The sequence below is a fragment of the Nematolebias whitei genome, chromosome 22 (genome assembly GCF_014905685.2).
Source record: "Nematolebias whitei isolate Nwh7 chromosome 22, NemWhi1, whole genome shotgun sequence".
Classification (NCBI taxonomy): domain Eukaryota; kingdom Metazoa; phylum Chordata; class Actinopteri; order Cyprinodontiformes; family Rivulidae; genus Nematolebias; species Nematolebias whitei.
Window position 1 is genome coordinate 5,454,375 of NC_056519.1, and position 18,071 is coordinate 5,472,445.

The window sequence follows — 18,071 nt, forward strand, 5'->3', positions numbered from 1 at the left end:
AATGATATAGGGCGATATGATACGATGATATATTATAGGGCGATACAGTACGATAATGATATATTCTAGGGTAATACAATATAATAATGATATATTATAGGGCGATACAATACGATAATGATATATTATTGGGCAATACGATGTGAAATGATATATTATAGGGCGATACAATACAATAATGATATATTATAGGACGATACGATAATGATATATTATAGGACAATACGATACAATAATGAGATATTATAGGGTGATACAATATGATAATGATATAGGGCAATATGATCTGATAATTATATATTATAGGGCGATACAATACGATAATAATATATTATAGGGCGATACAATACGATAATGATATATTATAGGGCGATACGATGTGATAATGATATATTATAGGGCGATACGATACAATAATGATATATTATAGGACAATACGATATTCATGTATTATAGGACAATACGATACAATAATGATATATTATAGGACAATACGATATGACATTGATATAGTATAGAGTGATACAATATGATGATATATTATAGGTTGATACGATACGATAATGATATAGGGCGATACAATATGATAATGATATATTATAGGGCTACATATCGTATCATGTATCATCATAAATATCAAAATTTCTTGCATAAGTAATGTCAGTAAAGTGCAGTAACAGTATAAATTAAGGGCTTGTTCTAAAGGATTTCCAAATGTTGCAGACACAAACTGCATGCAGAAGATACAGATTGGACCACCAGATAGACCCTCTCTCCTATCTGATCCCCTCCGCCGCATGGCGAGTGTTGTGAAAATTGTAATATCAGAACGTGCATGAGATATATAAGGTAGAGTAGGAAACATTATAATTTCTTATCCCCTTGGGAGAAATTTGTTTTTGACTTTGTGTTGTCCCAGCAGCTGTTTTCACAAAAAAATATACATATTAACTACATAATCCAGCAGTATGAGACATTACACAGTTATTATTTAACAAATACACAAAAAATATTTATGTTAAGAATTTCAAAATAAAATCTGTGTTGAAGAACCACAGCTACAGTTCCTTGAAGTTAAACTCTCGTTTGGTGTCGGAGACGACGTTCAACATTTTGATTCAAGTTGATCAAATGAGTTCAAATAGGTTTGCTGTACTTTCAGTCACATTCTGTGTTATATAAGCTAACGAATGTGCGAGTTTGAATCACTAAATAAAGACGTTGAGTAGCTTAGCCTAATCCTTTTGAGTGGTTCAGCAATTTTTGAAGGAGTTGCCTCGAGGTGTTTCAGGTTTCTGGCTTTTTCTATCTGTTCTACCATTTGGTGAATATTTAGGATTATGTAACATTTATGAAACCTAACAAATATTTAATCATTAAAGGTTAAATCGTCTACACTTTCATCAGTGATGCTAGTGTTAGCATACTAAACCCATCTAAAGTGTAACCACTTGTTAAAATAAACACATTTTTTATATTTTTGTAAACTTGTGCTGAATGATTGAGGACCCTGAGAAGCTTTTCTTCAGCTTAGCACAGATGTGTACAGAGATGACACATCATCTGTCTTCTGTCTTAAGTCAAACCAGTGCTTAAGCTTTCTGGTAACTGAAGATTGGCTGTTTTTTATTTTTGTCTGCACAAGATTTTTCTTCTGTGTTCTAGAGAGAATAAGATCGAGGGAAGTGCAGACTAAATCCACAGTTTGCTACAGGAACAAATATGTGCTTTGTCTCATAATTACAGCTTCCCTCTGAGTAAACTTGTGAATCCTTTGGTTGAAATATTTGCCCCGGGGAGAAGAGAATAGTCAGAGTTAATCCTGTGGATTATTCAGAATAAAACACTGGATGTTATACTTATTGAAAGATTATCTTAATTTTCCTGGGTTTTGTCAGCTTCTCTATTATGTTTTAATCTTTTGCATGATTTACATTTAGAGGTGGAGCAGTTGTCTTTCAGCGAGTAGGTCGGAGGATGGAAGGATGGTTGGATGGTTGGATGGAAAGGAAGGATGGAGGGAAGGAGGGATGAAGGATAGATTGAGGAAGGAAGGAAAGGATGGATGGATGGAAAGGAAGGAAGGAAGGATGGAGGGAGGGAGGGATGATGGTTGGATGGAGGAAGGAAGGAAAGGAAAGATGGCGGGAGGGAGAATGGATGGATGAATGAAAGGAAGGAAGGATGGAGGGATTTAGGAAGGAAGGATGAATGGAAAGAAAGGAAGGAAGGAAGGAGGGAGGGAGGGATAAAGGAAGGATGGAAGGAAGGAAAGGACGGATGGATGGATGGAAGGAAGGAAAGGAAGGATGGATTGATGGATGGATGGAAGGAAGGAAAGGAAGGATGGATTGATGGATGGATAGAAGGAAAGGAAGGAAGGATGAAGGGAGTGAGGAAGGCAGGGGGGATGAAGAATGGATGGATGAAAGGAAGGAAGGATGGATGGTTGATGGGTAGAAGGAAAGGAAGGATAGATTGATGGATGGATGGATTGATGGAAGGAGGGAAATGAAGGATGGGTTGCTGGATGGATGGAAGGATGGATAGAAGGAAAGGAAGGAAGTGAGGAAGGGAGGGAGGGAGGAAGGATGGATGGATGGTTGATGGGTAGAAGGAAAGGAAGGATGGAGGGAGTGAGGAAGGGAGGGATGAATAATGGATGGATGAAAGGGAGTGAGGAAGGAAGGATGGAGGGATGAAGGAAGGGAGGGATGGATGGAAAGGGAAAGGAAGAGAAGTCCCGCATGGTTTCCACGTTGTTCCAGTCTGATTCATTTTCTTCAACCTGTTGTTTTTGTTGTTGTTGTTTAATTTTTTCCAGTGATGCCGTCTCCTCAGTTCTTCGACGGCCAAGCTTTGGTATCCTGGAGCGAGCCGGACGTTACCGTTGCCGTGCCGTGGTACATGGGCCTCATGTTCCGGACCAGAAAGCCTGCTGGGACCCTCATGCAGGTTAATGCTGGACCCTCGTCCACCATCACCCTCATGGTGAGAAACCGTACTCACCACAACACATTCATGGAACGAGCGATTTCAGTTTCAACATTTGGAACGAGAGTCGGAGAACTTCTTCCTTCTTCTCCCCCTCCAGGTGAGCGAGCAGCAGGTCCGCATGGAGGTCCTGCTGAGGCAGCAGCTGTTGGCGTCGCTGAGCTTCCCACAAGTTCGTGTCAACGACGGAGAGTGGCACCACTTACTGGTGGAACTGAAAAGCGTTAAAGATGGCAAAGACTTCAAATACATGGCTGCCGTGTCCCTGGACTATGACATGTACGAGGTACGGACCAGATGACATCCAAAAATCCCATTTTATCACTTCACACGTTCCACAGTCCAACCTCAGCACCGTGCACTTTCACACCATAAAGTCGGGGTTTCCCCAATTGTTTTTGTGCATATCAGTTGTGCATAACTAGAACTTGTATGTGTTGTATGTTTAATTTATAAAAAATGCTATTTTAAAAGTTCCAACAAATACAATCTTCAAGTTTAGTTTTATTTGACTGTTTATGAATCCAAATAACCGTGACTGTTTGTGAATAAGAATTTTTTTCTTTGAGAATACAAATTTACAGCTGATCTTAAGTCGCGGAGTCACAGGCTGATTAATGGAGCACAGAACACATCGATACGCGTTCAGATTCATTCCAGTTCTCGTTTCTCCCACTGCCTTTTCTTCTTATAAAACCATCTTCCTTTTCTTTCTACACACCACCTTTTCTGCCATTCTTTCTTCAGCAAAGTTAAATCAGGTCCTCTGCACTTAACTTTGTTGGATTTATCTACCTGGATTATTGAGCATGAACGTTCTTTCTTCAGTTTTTGTTTGATACTCCTCGCCTCTGATTTCTCGTATGTCCTGTGAAGTTAATATGATTTTAAGTTGCCTTCTTTGCCATCTTAACGGTCACCTCGTTTCCTTTTATTCCAATGTGTGCTGGTACTTATTGTTTTTAATGGTTTTGTCTTCCACCCACTGTATTGCTAATAGAACGGCTAACATTTCTCCTGTGTATACTGACAACCCATTGGTGATTTGTTTTCATTTTCTTAAAAGAAATTCCTATAAAGTTGAAACAAAGAAAGCATTAAGAATGTATGCGCAACGCGGATCAATGTGTTCTGTGCTCCATTAACCAGCCTGTGACCCCATGGCGTAAGATCAGTTAAAAAAAATTTGTATTCACAAACGGTCATAGTTCTTTGTATTCATAAATAGTTAACCGCAACTGTAAATTTGAAGTTTGTATTTACAAGTTTGTGACGTTGTAACTTTTAAAATTGTATTTTCATAAAGGAAACGTACAAAACGTACAAATTCTAGTTATGCACAACTATTGACTAACATGCGCACATTTCTGTCTTTACATGCACGTTTATTTTGACAGTGCTCTGACCCCATACTCACAGGTTTCTAGTTGCTCATTTGCAAGCGATTCAGCGAAACAGCAACAAACAAAAAAAAGCTTATTTTCTCACAATTCTTTTGAGTTGCCAGCTAGTGTTTTAACAGTTGTAGTCAGATACAGGGTTTAACAAACATAAATAAATAACTTAAGACAAAGTTGTCGCATTAGAGGTTTATTTTTATTTTTATTTTTGGCTGTACATGCAATAATAGACATAAAGAGTTGTCACTGACGCCACATCTACTCCATTAAGGAGCGTCTCATTTGATGGTGAAATATTTTAAGTTTGTTGAATTAAGTGGAAGCAGGAGGAACATTATGAAAAGGGGTTCACATGCGCTGTATTTACTGCAAGTTGTTGACTTTTTTAAATTGTGTTTTGAAGCAGAAGTCTGTGGAGATCGGGAACGACCTGCCAGGCCTGAAGCTGCAGACTCTTCATGTTGGAGGGCTGCCCGGGGAGAGAAACCTCGTCAACAAAGGATTTGTTGGCTGTATACAGGTGGGTGCCTGCTGAACGTTGCTTCAGTCTGCCAAATTTTCTTTCCAAGTTTTTATTTTTTATTTTTTCAAACCACATTCTGTTCAGTGTTTTATATTTTTGAGCATCTGAATCATCGCTGTCGATCAGGGTGTGCGTATGGGTGAGACTTCCACCAACGTGGCCAACGTGAACATGGCTCAGGGCTTGAAAATCCACGTGGAGGAGGGCTGCAACCTGGAAGACCCCTGCGACTCCAACATCTGCCCCGAGCACAGCCACTGCAGCAACGACTGGAGCACGCACAGCTGCGTCTGCGACCCAGGTAATCCAAAAGACTTCACACGCCCCGCGCGTTGCATTCGCTCCCATTCTCATTCCGTCCTCGCTGCCTGTCACGTAGGATACGTCGGGAAGGACTGTGTGGACGCCTGCCGACTCAACCCCTGTCAGCATGTTTCTACATGTGTGCGCAAGCCGAGCTCCTCCCATGGATACACCTGCGAGTGTGGCCAGGACTTTTACGGCCAGTACTGTGAAAACAAGTGAGATTCCTTCCATAACGTGTGTGTGAGGTATAAAACGAAAACAAGGATCGAGTCGTCGACATACGCACGCAGTAAACAGTTCCCAGATGTTATAAATAAATCGAAGCTGCTTTTTTTGTAACATTGCCACTCCGACAGTCAGTAATCTGAGCTCGATAGTGGAGAGCTATGATGTGGGAGTTCAAGTGATTCAGACACCTCATCAGGAGTCAGTCATTTTCCTCTAACCCTTATGACACGCATCACTTCCTGTCTTTAGCATGATGTGGGATTCCCCCTTCTGTGCTTGTCTGATCCCCTACAGGTGTTCAGTCTTTCCTGCCCTCATGCTGATGCTATCAGATCACACAGCAGCCAGGGCTTTCAGCTGCAGAGGAAGTTTATTCTGAAAGTTCACATTTGAAGATAAATGGAACAGATAGACTGATAGCGAGTTGATATTTTTTCACCTGATTTAAAGTCGGTATCGTGTCAGAACCATTCTTTGTTCTGGGAACGTTAATGAAAACAAAACCTGGATGCGTTTCAGTTTAGATTATGAGTCGAACCCTATTGAGTCGTTGTCTTTCGTGGCAGAGTGGAGAAGCCGTGTCCTCAGGGATGGTGGGGCAGTCCGATGTGCGGGCCCTGTAACTGTGATACAAGCAAAGGGTTTCACAAAGACTGCAACAAAACCACCGGAGAATGCCGTTGCAAGGTAAATACACAGAACATCAACATTTAACCAAGTCCCTCATTCAACACCACGCAAAATACTTAAAAAACTTTGAGTTTCTGCAGCATTTACACCTCATGTACACATAGTTTTTAGTAAAAAAACAACAGCTTTTTATTATTATTATTTATACGCCAGTTGAAATAAGAATCAGATAAGCTTTATTATCATTGTACCGGGAAACAGTGAAATTATGTTTGTACAGTCGTCCAAAAGATGGACGGAGTGCACGTTGCTGCTGCTATAATAGCGCAACCCCTTATTCTTTATTAGAATACTTTTAGATAGAAAAAGGTAAGAGCCATGATAGTAGTGGTATTACAAAGATTACCTCTTCACATCTTGTCCTATCAGGACACGATTTGAGACATCAAAAAAACTCTGCCAGCGAACACATTTATCACACATTACATATGCATTTGATGTCAAGACGTTAAGATTTGTCCATGCAGTTCTGATAAGCCTGCACAGAAGTTCTCAGGGTGGGGGGGAGGTGCGATATATGAAGCTTTGTCCATAGTTACCCATGTCCCAGGAGAAATTTAATATATCCGAGGCCAAACGGAGTCAGATACACCACAATTGTTGATTTTCTTCAGGCAAACTGTTTTTTTCTTGTCAGCCTTGAGTCCTGCTGGAACTTTCCAGGTCCAGAATGACCAGCTTTATGGGTATCCACTCCACTGATCCGTGTTATGGGCCTTCCTCAAGGTCGATCCCAACATGCTGGCGAGTCCTAGAAGCCGCAGGTGGCCTGCGATTCTCACAAATTGCCTCCATCTTACGGTTTAGCTCGTAAATCAGCTGATTTTGAATACTCATAGTAAGTAAGTAAGTAAAGTTTATTTATAGAGCACTTATCACAGACATAAAATCACAAAGCGCTGTACTCATAAAATACACATAGCACGAACCAAACCTTCACACAGACTTGGAAGCTTTGCCATGGCCAAAACTGCTGCTGATGTCTTCTTCAAAAGTTGATAGAACAGAGCCCCGCTGATGCCAAAGAGCAGAACCCCTGCTGTCATAAATCCAAATATATAAACGTCTTCAGCGTCCTCCTGAGACAGAACTGAGAGGCACATCAGCTACCAAACTCCCCACGGATCTCTGATGTACCCTGCAGCGTGAGTCTCTGCCGGACAAGAGGGTTCTCCAGGACCCTGTCATTTTGTTGAAATGATTTTGTCGATTGCATTGAAAGTCCAGCTCACCACATCCATAATAGTATTTTTCATTCGAGAGATGTGTACCAGGGGCTCAAAGACACACAGCAAAAGCAGAAGAGGAGAACAGGGGGAGGAAGAGCAGAGGCGTCCTTCTTGAGCGAGAGCCAGAGGAGAAGTCTGAAAGACGAACATATTACGGTTTAATCTCCGTAAACTTGCTCTTATAAGTTCTGATCCGCCCAGATATTTTAACAATCAATATACAATTGCATCATCACTAGATGAAGTATTGCATACACTTTTCCTCACCCTAGCTTCAAGGTCAAAGTCACAAATCAAGGTCAAAAGTCATATAAGGTCTTTGCTTGTCCGGGCCATACCATCTTATTTGCTCAAGATAATCTTTTGTAACTTGTTGCACATTTGTACCACGACTAGACAGTGTGTCACGTAGTCTTTTCAACCCCCAGCTTCAAGCTTAAGGTCACAAATCAAGGTCAAAATTAAAACAAGGTCTTTGCTTGTCCGATCCTTTGGTGTATAATAGTTTTTCAGTGAGTGCGTAATGTGCCTTATGTGGTATTTGTGTTAAAACAATGTAAAGCAACTTTTTTGTTTGTTTTGTGCATCACTTTGTGGCTTAGAAACCACAACAACAATAGAGCTGTTTTACCAGTTTTTATGTTGTTACCGTCACTGTTAAATTTTGATTTTATGCTAAAATTGTTCGTAACGGAAAGACAACTATAATCAGCATCCAACAACAATAACAAGCTACAGTTTTTATAGGAGAATCTTTATCCAAGCTAAGATTTTTCTGTTTTGATGCTGTTAATTTGGACGTTTTCACTTAGTGGTGTGGCATGGGAAGTTCAACCTTTGTTTACATTTTTAAACTGAATTTTAAACAAATATTCAGAGTAGTGGAGCTTTAGCTGGAAAAACTACCGCATCTGCTGCAGGCAGATTTTTTTTTGGCGAGTGAAGAGTCAAGAATGACATAAATCAGCAAACTAATGCTTAGGCGTCAGCCTGTCAGACCTCGAGAGTTTCTTTTCCAGTGAAAACAAAAAGCTCAGAGCAAAAGTAAGGATTTATTTTTATTGATTCTTCTTGTAGCAGTGACATCATAAACTAGGTTTATCCTAGCTAAACTTGTCTGCTGTGTTATGTTTCAACCTTTCCGTTTTGTTAAATTAGCCCTCAAGAATTAAAAAATGCATCGCTCTTCTCCCCACAACGATCAAAGTCTATCCTTTGTGTCATCTCCAGGAGAATCACTATCGTCCCGAGGATGAGGACACCTGCCACCCCTGCGATTGTTTCTCTCTCGGCTCCTTGTCTCGGTCTTGCAACCCCGACACCGGGCAGTGCCCCTGCAAGGGAGGGGTCATCGGGCGTCAGTGTAACCGCTGTGACAACCCGTTTGCCGAAGTAACCAACTCTGGATGTGAGGGTAAGTAGAAAAAAAAAACTTCTGCTTTTTCCTCTTTGCTGACTTTTATTAAACCAGGAAAAACGGTATAAAAATCTACATTATTGTGTGAACGTTTACGAAGCGTTCACTCTAATGTGATCCATTTTTCCTCCATGCGTTTTTCGACACGATTCTCATCCCGCAGTTTTCAAGCTGTTTCAACAAATATCAAAACATTCAGCTGTGATTTTGATGCAACTTTAGCTTTTTGAAATATTTAGCCTTTTCTGCCACTTTTTTCCCTCAAAAAAGATGAACTGAGCTCATTTTACATTTTTCACATCTTTAGATGTGTTTACAACCTTTTACTGCTCCTTTCACATTTTGTTCTGCTTCAGCTTCTTTCAGCTTCCTTGTGCAAATTTAAAAAAAATTCTGCTAATTTCAGCTGTTTTTCAGCTGTTTTGTGATCCTTTTAGATTCTTTCTTTTAACTACAACGTTTTTATGCTTCTTCTAACTTCTTTCTGCTAATTTCAGCTTGTTATGCTCCTTTCAGCTTATTTCTGCAAGTTTCAGCTGTTTCTGCTATTTCAGCTACTATTTAGCTGTTTTATGCTCATTTTAGCTTTTTCAGCTAATTACACATTTGTTGCACCATTTCAACTTTTTTCAGCCTAATTCAGCAACAACAACAAAAAAAGTGCTCTCTGCACTTCTTTCTGGTTATTTAAGCTTCTTTCTGTCTTTTAGCTGCTTTTCAGCTGTTTTTTTCTAATTCCTGCTTTTTTCAGAAAATTTCTACTTTTTCATGCTCATTTCTGCTTCCTTCACCCTAATTGAGCAATTATGTGTTCTTTCTGCTTTTTTACGCTAATTTAAACTTATTCTACCTTTTCAGCTACCTTGTTAGCATTTTTAGCTAATTTCAGCTGTTTTGAGATGAATTCCAAGTTTTTCTTGGTAATTATTGCTCCTTTCAACCTAATTAACTAATTTCTTCTGATTTCAGTTTATTATGCTCCTTTCAGCTTTTTTCCTCTAGTTTTAAATTTTTCTACTATTTCAGCTACTTTTTAGCTGCTTTCATACCAGTTTTAACCATTTCAGCCAATTCTACATTTTTGTAGCTCATTTCAGCTCTTTCAGCTTCCTTCTGGTAGTTTAAGCTTATTTCTGCTTTTTCAGCTACTTTTCAGCTTTTTGTTGTTGTTGCTAATTTCAGATTTTTTTTTAGCTAATTTCCTATTTTTTGTGCTAATTTTTGCTTATTTAAACCTAATTCAGCAAATATGTGTTCTTTCTGCTTTCTTCTGCTAATTAAGGCTTGTTCTTCCGTTTCAGCTACATTTCAGCTGTTTTTCAGAAAATTCTTCTCCAAATAACATTTTCACTGCATTTTTGCAGGAAATGCAGTTTCTCTAGTTAGACTTTGATATTTTATATAATATTATTTGTTGATAAATAGAGTTGTATGTATTAATAATTGGGAACAAGCATTTTAAAATGTGAGAACACAAAGTGGCATTAATTAGAAAATAATTTCAAAGTGTGATGCGTTGTTCCTCCAAATGTTCTGGGTTCACCAAGTCAGCCTGGATGAATTGACGAACTGTCCAAACGAAACAAATACCGTCACTCACATCCGCCGGTGCTGCATTCGGGCTCGCTTCGGCTCTTTTGTCACCAACCAGTGGAGCAGAAGAGGCGAGTCTGGCTCAAAGACTGAACTGGCAGCAACACGGGACTCGCACAAACCAGTAAAGATAAATGAAAACAGAAACAAGCCTCAGTGTTCTTGTTAGTTGACCCGGCGTAAAGCTGTTCAGTCCAGGGACATGTTTTGACTTTTAACACCTAAAATCCCAATTGTTCTTCTGAAGCTGTTGCCTTAAACGCTAAAGCTTTCAACACTTTTTTCAGATCGATAAAACCAAATAGATGAAGGGAACAAACGTGAGAAGGGAAAAAGACGAAAGGATGAAATGCAGAAGAGCTCTGTTTGGTTTTTGTTCTGTGAGGCGTGACGACCCTCCACGGGTTTTACTCCGATCTGTCAGCTCTGCACCAAGCGCAGCCTTGAAGACCGTGAAGCTCTGGGAAACATTCCTGTTAACGTCACTGTAGCTTTCTGCTGAGTCATGCTTTGTTTTCTAGCCGAAGGAGCCACCAGAAGCACTTGTTGGAACGCTCATGACTCTTCTGTGATCCATTTTTCTTCCGTACGGGTTTTTTTTTTGCACAATTCTCGTCCTGCAGTTTTCAAGTTATTTCAACAAATCGTTTATCAAAACGTTTAGCTCCTCCAAGAGAAGGCTGCTATGGCTTTTGGTATTGGTGCAACTTTAGCTTTTTGAAATATTTAGCCTTTTCTGCCATTTTTTTTTCCTCAGAGAAAATTAATTTAGCTCATTTTACATCTTTCATATCTTTAGATCTGTTCACAACCTTTTACTGCTCCTTTCACCTTTTGTTTTGCTTCAGCTTCTTTCAGCTTCCTTGTGCAAATTTAATCTTTTTTCAGCTACTTTCAGCTAATTTCAGCTGTTTTTTTCAGTGGTTAGGCACTCCTTTCAGCTTCTTTCTGCTAACTACAACATTTTTGTGCTTCTTCTAACTTCTTTCTGCTAATTTCGGCTTGTTTTGCTCCTTTCAGCTTATTTCTGCAAGTTTCAGCTTTTTCTACTATTTCAGCTACTATATAGCTGTTTTTATGCTAATTAAAGCCTTTTCAGCCAATTCCACATTTTTTTGCACTCATCTGAACTTTTTCAGCCTAATTCTGCAAAAACGTGCTCTCTCCACTTCATTCTTGTAATTTCAGCTTCTTTCTGCCTTTTTAGTTACTTTACAGCTCATTATAGCTTTTTTAACATGATTTCCGCGTTTTTGTGCTCATTTTTGCTTCTTTCAACAAGCGTGTTCTTTCTGCTTTCTTCTGCTAATTTAAGCTTGTTCTACCTTTTAGCTACTTTTTCATAATTTTAGCTAATTTCAGCTGTTTTCAGATCTAATTCACTTCTTTCTGCTAATTTCAGCTTGTTACGATCCTTTCATTTTTTTTCTGCATTTTCAGCTACTTTTTAGCAGTTTTGTGCTAAATTTAGCTTGTTCAGCTAATTCCACATTTTTAAGCTCATTTTAGTTCTTTCCACTTCCTTCTGGTAGTTTAAACTTTTTAGCTTTTTTTTTCCAGCCTTTTTTTTCCCTAATTTCAGCTTCTTCTGTTTTGTAGCTAATTTTTATTCTCATTTCTGCCTATTTAAACCTATTTCAGCACGTGTTTTTTCTGCTTTCTTCTGCTAACTTGGGCTTGTTTTTGCATTTCAGCATGTTTTTAGCTAATTTCAGCTGTTTTTCAGCAATAAGCATTTTTGTAGGAAATGCAATTTCTCTAGTTTAATTTATTTTAAACGTCCCTGTGTGACTCGCTGATTTAAATAAGGCAGTAAATCAGAAAGGCGACATCATGAAGTAAAGATAAAAAACAGATACATTTAAATCGTAACTCTCAGCTGTATAAATATTTGTTGTGTTTTAAACTTCTCTTCTCTGTGCAGTGGTGTACCAAGGCTGCCCCAAAGCGTTTGATGCTGGAATCTGGTGGCCCAAGACCAAGTTTGGAGGTCCAGCTGCCATGAACTGTCCCAAAGGGTCCATCGGTGTGTAACCTGTAGTCTCTAAATACCTGAACTGGTTGAAATTTTTATTACTGAACGTAACCAAAGCAAGGGTTCAAATACACCACAATCACTATGGTGAACGTGACCATAACTTTGTTGTTTTGACAGTGCTGTTGATTAGCGAACCAACAAACTCGTTGGCCTTGTCACAATAACAAATTTTGCTTGTCGATTAATTGTCTCAGAAATTATTGCGATAAACGATAATATTGTTAGAAATTTGACAATAATTTGAAAAATTGTCAAATTTAAGAAGAAATGTCGGTTAATTTGTTTTGAGTGTAGTGCCTTTTTTTGACCACCGTATGGCAGTATAAGGCTGTTTGAACCCAAGGATGGATAGCGAGGGAGTGAGCAGTGTGTCTCTTTAAGAAAAATGGGAGGGAAATATGACGTGACATGGGCTGTCTCGCCTTCCTTTTTTTGGTTCTCAAAATGGCAGACACTCGGTGTGGTTTGAGCTCAGTAAACAAGTTCTCAGCTTCTTTTTGCAGAGAAAAACAACTTTCTACACGAAGGCACGGGTTTCAACCGTGAATTTTGGAGATTTGATAAGACGGAAATGTTTTCCTGAGATCGGCCTGTTAGCTTAGCTCGTAGCTTAGCTTCCCAGCTTAGCTGCTTTTAACGATCCAAAAACGTGATTTTGGATCGTTAAAATGGATTTTAAAGAGAAAGAAAGGGGTCAGTGAAGAGCACCAGAGTTGAGCCTTTTGTCATCCAGTGTCTTCGGTAGAAAGAGAGACACGAAGGAACAATAAAGCCGATAAATGAAAATGAGGTCAATACTTTTCATTTATCGTGCGATTAATTGATTTATTGTGTATCGTGACAGGCCTACAGACTCGGTTTGTCTAGATTATTGTCTCCTTCAACATATCACATAGCTTTGCTGTTAAATCCTGACGTGCACCTTATTATTCAGTTCACTGACGACAGCAAACATTTTATGTTATGAGCACTCATCAACAATGGTAACAGACAGTAATGTGATCACGCCAGATCTTTGTTTAAATATCTTAAGCATACAAGGTTGGGAACGACAGACATTCCTTCAAAAACTGCCAGTTTTTAATGTTTTTATTTGCCGAATTCCATTTGTCATGTATGGAAATGTAATTCCTGAAAAACGTTTCTTTATTTTCAGTTTTCTAAGATGTATTTTGTCCTCCAGGCACTGCCATTCGACACTGTAGTGATGAGAAGGGCTGGTTGTCGCCTGACCTTTTTAACTGCACCACCACCGCCACCTTCTCTCGGCTGAAGAAACTGGTGAGCGTCTCTCAGGATAAAACGAAACGAAAATAAAACGCCCCCTTCAGTTTTTTTTATTTTTTATTCTCCTGCTCCTTTGTCCAGAACGAGGACCTGCGTCGCAACAGTTCGCGGCTGGACGGCGAACAGTCCAAAGCCATCGTGCGTATGCTCCACGGTGCGACGAACAAGAAGCCGCATTTCTTTGGCAACGACGTGAAGACGGCGGCCCAACTGCTGAACCACGTGCTGCGATACGAGAGCAAGCAGTCCGGCTTCGACCTCAGCGCCATGAAGGATGCAGAGTTCAATGAGGTAGAACAGAGAGAATTTAATTTGTTTATGTGGATTTTTTTTCGTTTCTGGTTTCTGGTAGTAGTTTGTTTATGTGTTGGACGTTTGTAGAATTTGGTCCGAGCTGGCAGTGCCATCCTGGATCCTGACACCAAGGAGCACTGGGAGCAAATCCAGAAGACGGAGGGCGGCACCGCACACCTGCTCCGCAACTTTGAGGACTATGCGAACACCTTGGCACAAAATGTCAGGAAGACCTACCTGAAACCTTTCACCATCGTCACGGACAACATGAGTGAGTCGTGGAACCGCATCCGAACTCTGAAAATGCAAATTTTCACAAAACATATGAAATACTCCCACTTTCACCTCTTTTCTTTATTTTTTTAATTCGTCTTTTCCACAGTTCTAACCGTGGACTACTTGGATGTGTCGGACCCAGAGAGGGCAGCGTTACCTCGGTTCCAGGACATCCAAGAGACCTACCCCAAAGAGCTCGGGTCTTCTGTCCACTTTCCATATTTTAACTTGCGTAATCACGTCCAAAACGGTAAGAATGTCCAAATAACTACAGCTTTTACTGTTTTTGCTGCTCTGGTCTTGAGCTCCATGTTCTTTTGAACCCCGAAGAGCCCACGCCTGCCCTTCCGACCCAGACCAACCCCCCGCTGGAGGAGGAGGAGCACACTGTGTCTGATAGAAGAAGGCGCCACCTGGAGCCAGCTGCTTCTCTGCCTGTAGCTGTTGTTATTGTGTACAAGTCTCTGGGTCAGCTCCTTCCAGAAAGATACGACCCGGACCGCAGGAGTCTGAGGTACTTTTATAAAAACAAAAAGCCGTGGATTGTAGCCCTTGTGTTGGTGTGTTAAAAACTGAACAAAAGAAAGCTTAAACTACCGTTCAGGCTGGAGAAGTTGCATTTTCTGTAGAAATGCAGAATGAATGCTGAGTATTGAATGACGGCTGAAATTTACTGAAAAAGCTCAAACTGAGTATTAAACCTAAAAGTAGCAAAATACTAAATGCTAAAACTAGTCAAACATTAGCTAAAATCATCAATAAAAGTTAGCTAAAAGTAACGAAAGGCTAGCTAAAAGCAGCAAAGGATTGGCTAAATGTTAAAGTAGCAAAAGCCTGGCTTAAAGCTGAAAATATCCTAAAAGCTAAAAGTAGAGAAAGACTAGATAAAAGCTAAAAATAGTAGAATGGTAGCAAAGACCAAAAGCAGTTTAAGCCTATCTAAAAGTGGTTAAAAGTAGCAAAAGCCTAGTTAAAAGTAGCAAAAGACTAGAAGCTAATCTAATCTTTCCTGCGGGGTCCCACAGGGCTCCATTCTTGGACCCCTTCTGTTTTCAGTCTATCTGCTCCCTTTGGGGTCTGTCCTGAGGAAACATGGTCTTTGTTTTCACTGCTATGCTGATGATTGTCAGATTTATCTGCCCTTAAAACCTAATAGCTCTCACTCCATTCATCCTCTGTCTTGATGACATTAAGGCATGGATGGCTTCAATTTTTTTAAGTTTTAGTGATCAGAAGACTGAAGTCATCCCGTTTAGCCCTAGCTCTACCGCTGTCTCTGATCCTGTAAACCTTGACTCTCTTGAGCCATATCGTAAACAGCCTGTTACAAATCTCGGGATGGTTTTATTCATTTAATCTTTATTTATACAGGTTAGATCCCATTGAGCCTCGAGGACTGATTTACAAGACAGACTGTTAAAAAATAACTGTTTTAGACTCTGACTTTTAATTTTAATAAACAAACTCTGTTAATCTCCATTGATTTTTATTGTTAAGCACTTTGGTAACAGCTGCTGTTTTAAATGTGCTTTATAAATAAAGTTGACTTGACTAATACTAGTAGAACAAAAGCTAAAAGTAGTGTCAGAAGACAAATAGAGCTAAGTTTGCTAAAGCAAAAAAAAAAAAAAAATAATTTGGGGACATGGGGCTAACTGAAAAGATCTTAAAATATTTATTAATAAAGTAAAATATTTTGAAAAATATACGAGTTATGAAAAGAAAGATCACAGCCGTCATCTGCTGAACGAGCTGAACGTTTTGATACATGAATGGCTCAAGTAGCATAAAGTATTCAGAAGTAGTTACTTGATAAAATACAGAAAGACTTGCTAATACATGGTTGCATGAACGATGGAGGTCACGATAGCTCTAAATGTGTGCGTTTTCGTTGTAGGCTCCCCAACCGTCCAGTGATAAACACAGCCATCGTGAGCGCCACCGTTCACAGTGAAGGCCAACCCCTCCCTCCTGTCCTGGACCCCCCCATCACCTTGGAGTACACCCTGCTGGAGACAGAGGAGCGAACCAAACCCGTCTGTGTGTACTGGGACCACTCCATCGGGTGAGTTTTTAAAGAATTACAATCGTGGATAGGTTTTTCTTTTATGCTGACATGATGTTTTGTTACTTTTTTAGGAGTAGGGGTACCGGCGGCTGGTCGTCTAAAGGCTGCGAGGTGCTCAACAGGAACAACAGCCACATTAGCTGCCAGTGTGATCACATGACCAGCTTTGCAGTGCTGATGGACATTTCCAAGAGAGAGGTACGGTAAAAAAAAAAAAAAAGTTCACCGCTTTATTTTAAAACTTGCTTCTCCTGACCCTGATTTCTTTACAGCATAAAGACGTCCTCCCGCTGAAGATCGTCACCTACGCCACAGTGTCGGTGTCACTGTTCCTCCTCCTCATCACCTTCATCCTGCTCTGCCTCCTCTATCGGCTCCGCTCCAACCTGCTCGCCATCCACAGGAACCTGGTGGCGACGCTCTTCTTCTCTGAGCTCGTCTTCCTGCTGGGCATCAATCAAACCGACAACATGGTTGGTGTTTTATTTTTTCTCTGTGCATGTACCCCGCTGCATGTAACGTCCCATTCTCCTTCAACCACACCGTTCATTATGTAACAAAAATTATAAAACAAGTACTGATTATACCAAACAGCATATTGTTCAAAGTATGGTTGGTATTTGTTTCAGTATAATAGTTTTGATCATGTGGAGTGGAATTTTCTGAAAAAGTTAGGAACAGTTAATATCTTACCTGTTAGATACCGTAGTCCCTCGTTTATTACGGGGGTTATGTTCCAGACCCCCTTGCAATAAGTGGAAATCCGCGAAGTAGGGACGTTATATTTGCTTGAGTAATAATATATATTGTAAGGCTTTAGAAACCCTTCCCGTACTCTTGCAATGTTCTTAACAATGTTCGGAACTCTTAAACCTACGTAATTTAACAACATACATATATGTATGGCTAGCAGTGTGGTCCTGTTAGCAGCATGGTCCTGTTTGCAGCATAGTCCTGTTACCAGTGTGGTCCTGTTAGCAGCATGGTCCATACCATACCATTTTATTTATAGAGCACTTTAAACAGGGACAAGGCCAACCAAAGTGCTGTACAGACAGAACAACAGGTAACACACAAAGCAAAATACAAAATGAAGTAAATCAGAATATAGACATAAAAACGATGCAGATAATGACGACAAACCAGTGTGGAGAGTACAGGATCAAAACACAGATCATCTGGTGTTGAAATCCTCCGAATAGTAGTGGGTTTTTAAACGGGACTTGAAAACCAAGAGGGAGTCCTGCTAGCAGTGTGGTCCTGCTAGCAGTGTGAACCTGTTAGCAGCATGGTCCTGTTAGCAGCGTGGGCCTGTTAGCAGCGTGGGCCTGTTAGCAGCGTGGGCCTGTTAGCAGCGTGAACCTGTTAGCAGCATGGTCCTGTTAGCAGCATGGTCCTGTTAGCAGTGTGAACCTGTTAGCAGCATGGTCCTGTTAGCAGCATGGTCCTGTTAGCAGTGTGGGCCTGTTAGCAGTGTGGGCCTGTTAGCAGCATGGTCCTGTTAGCAGTGTGAACCTGTTAGCAGCATGGTCCTGTTAGCAGCATGGTCCTGTTAGCAGCATGGTCCTGTTAGCAGCGTGAACCTGTTAGCAGCATGGTTCTGTTAGCAGCACGGTCCTGTTAGCAGCATGGTCCTGTTAGCAGCGTGAACCTGTTAGCAGCACGGTCCTGTTAGCAGCATGGTCCTGTTAGCAGCATGGTCCTGTTAGCAGCGTGAACCTGTTAGCA

The 18,071-nt window shown here is 40.4% G+C and overlaps 1 protein-coding gene across 1 annotated transcript in view; it reads left to right on the forward strand.

The window, feature by feature from the left end:
- The window catches only part of celsr1a (cadherin EGF LAG seven-pass G-type receptor 1a), a 117,745-nt gene that overhangs the window by 86,444 nt on the left and 13,230 nt on the right, over positions 1-18,071 (forward strand). The window contains exons 10-25 of the mRNA XM_037696144.1: positions 2,825-2,991; positions 3,095-3,280; positions 4,801-4,914; positions 5,044-5,218; positions 5,297-5,438; positions 6,018-6,138; positions 8,601-8,784; positions 12,305-12,406; positions 13,602-13,699; positions 13,787-13,996; positions 14,087-14,270; positions 14,382-14,525; positions 14,606-14,789; positions 16,173-16,340; positions 16,415-16,541; positions 16,616-16,816. Coding sequence (XP_037552072.1) covers positions 2,825-2,991; positions 3,095-3,280; positions 4,801-4,914; positions 5,044-5,218; positions 5,297-5,438; positions 6,018-6,138; positions 8,601-8,784; positions 12,305-12,406; positions 13,602-13,699; positions 13,787-13,996; positions 14,087-14,270; positions 14,382-14,525; positions 14,606-14,789; positions 16,173-16,340; positions 16,415-16,541; positions 16,616-16,816 — 2,507 coding nt within the window. The remainder of the gene's footprint in view (positions 1-2,824; positions 2,992-3,094; positions 3,281-4,800; positions 4,915-5,043; positions 5,219-5,296; positions 5,439-6,017; positions 6,139-8,600; positions 8,785-12,304; positions 12,407-13,601; positions 13,700-13,786; positions 13,997-14,086; positions 14,271-14,381; positions 14,526-14,605; positions 14,790-16,172; positions 16,341-16,414; positions 16,542-16,615; positions 16,817-18,071) is intronic.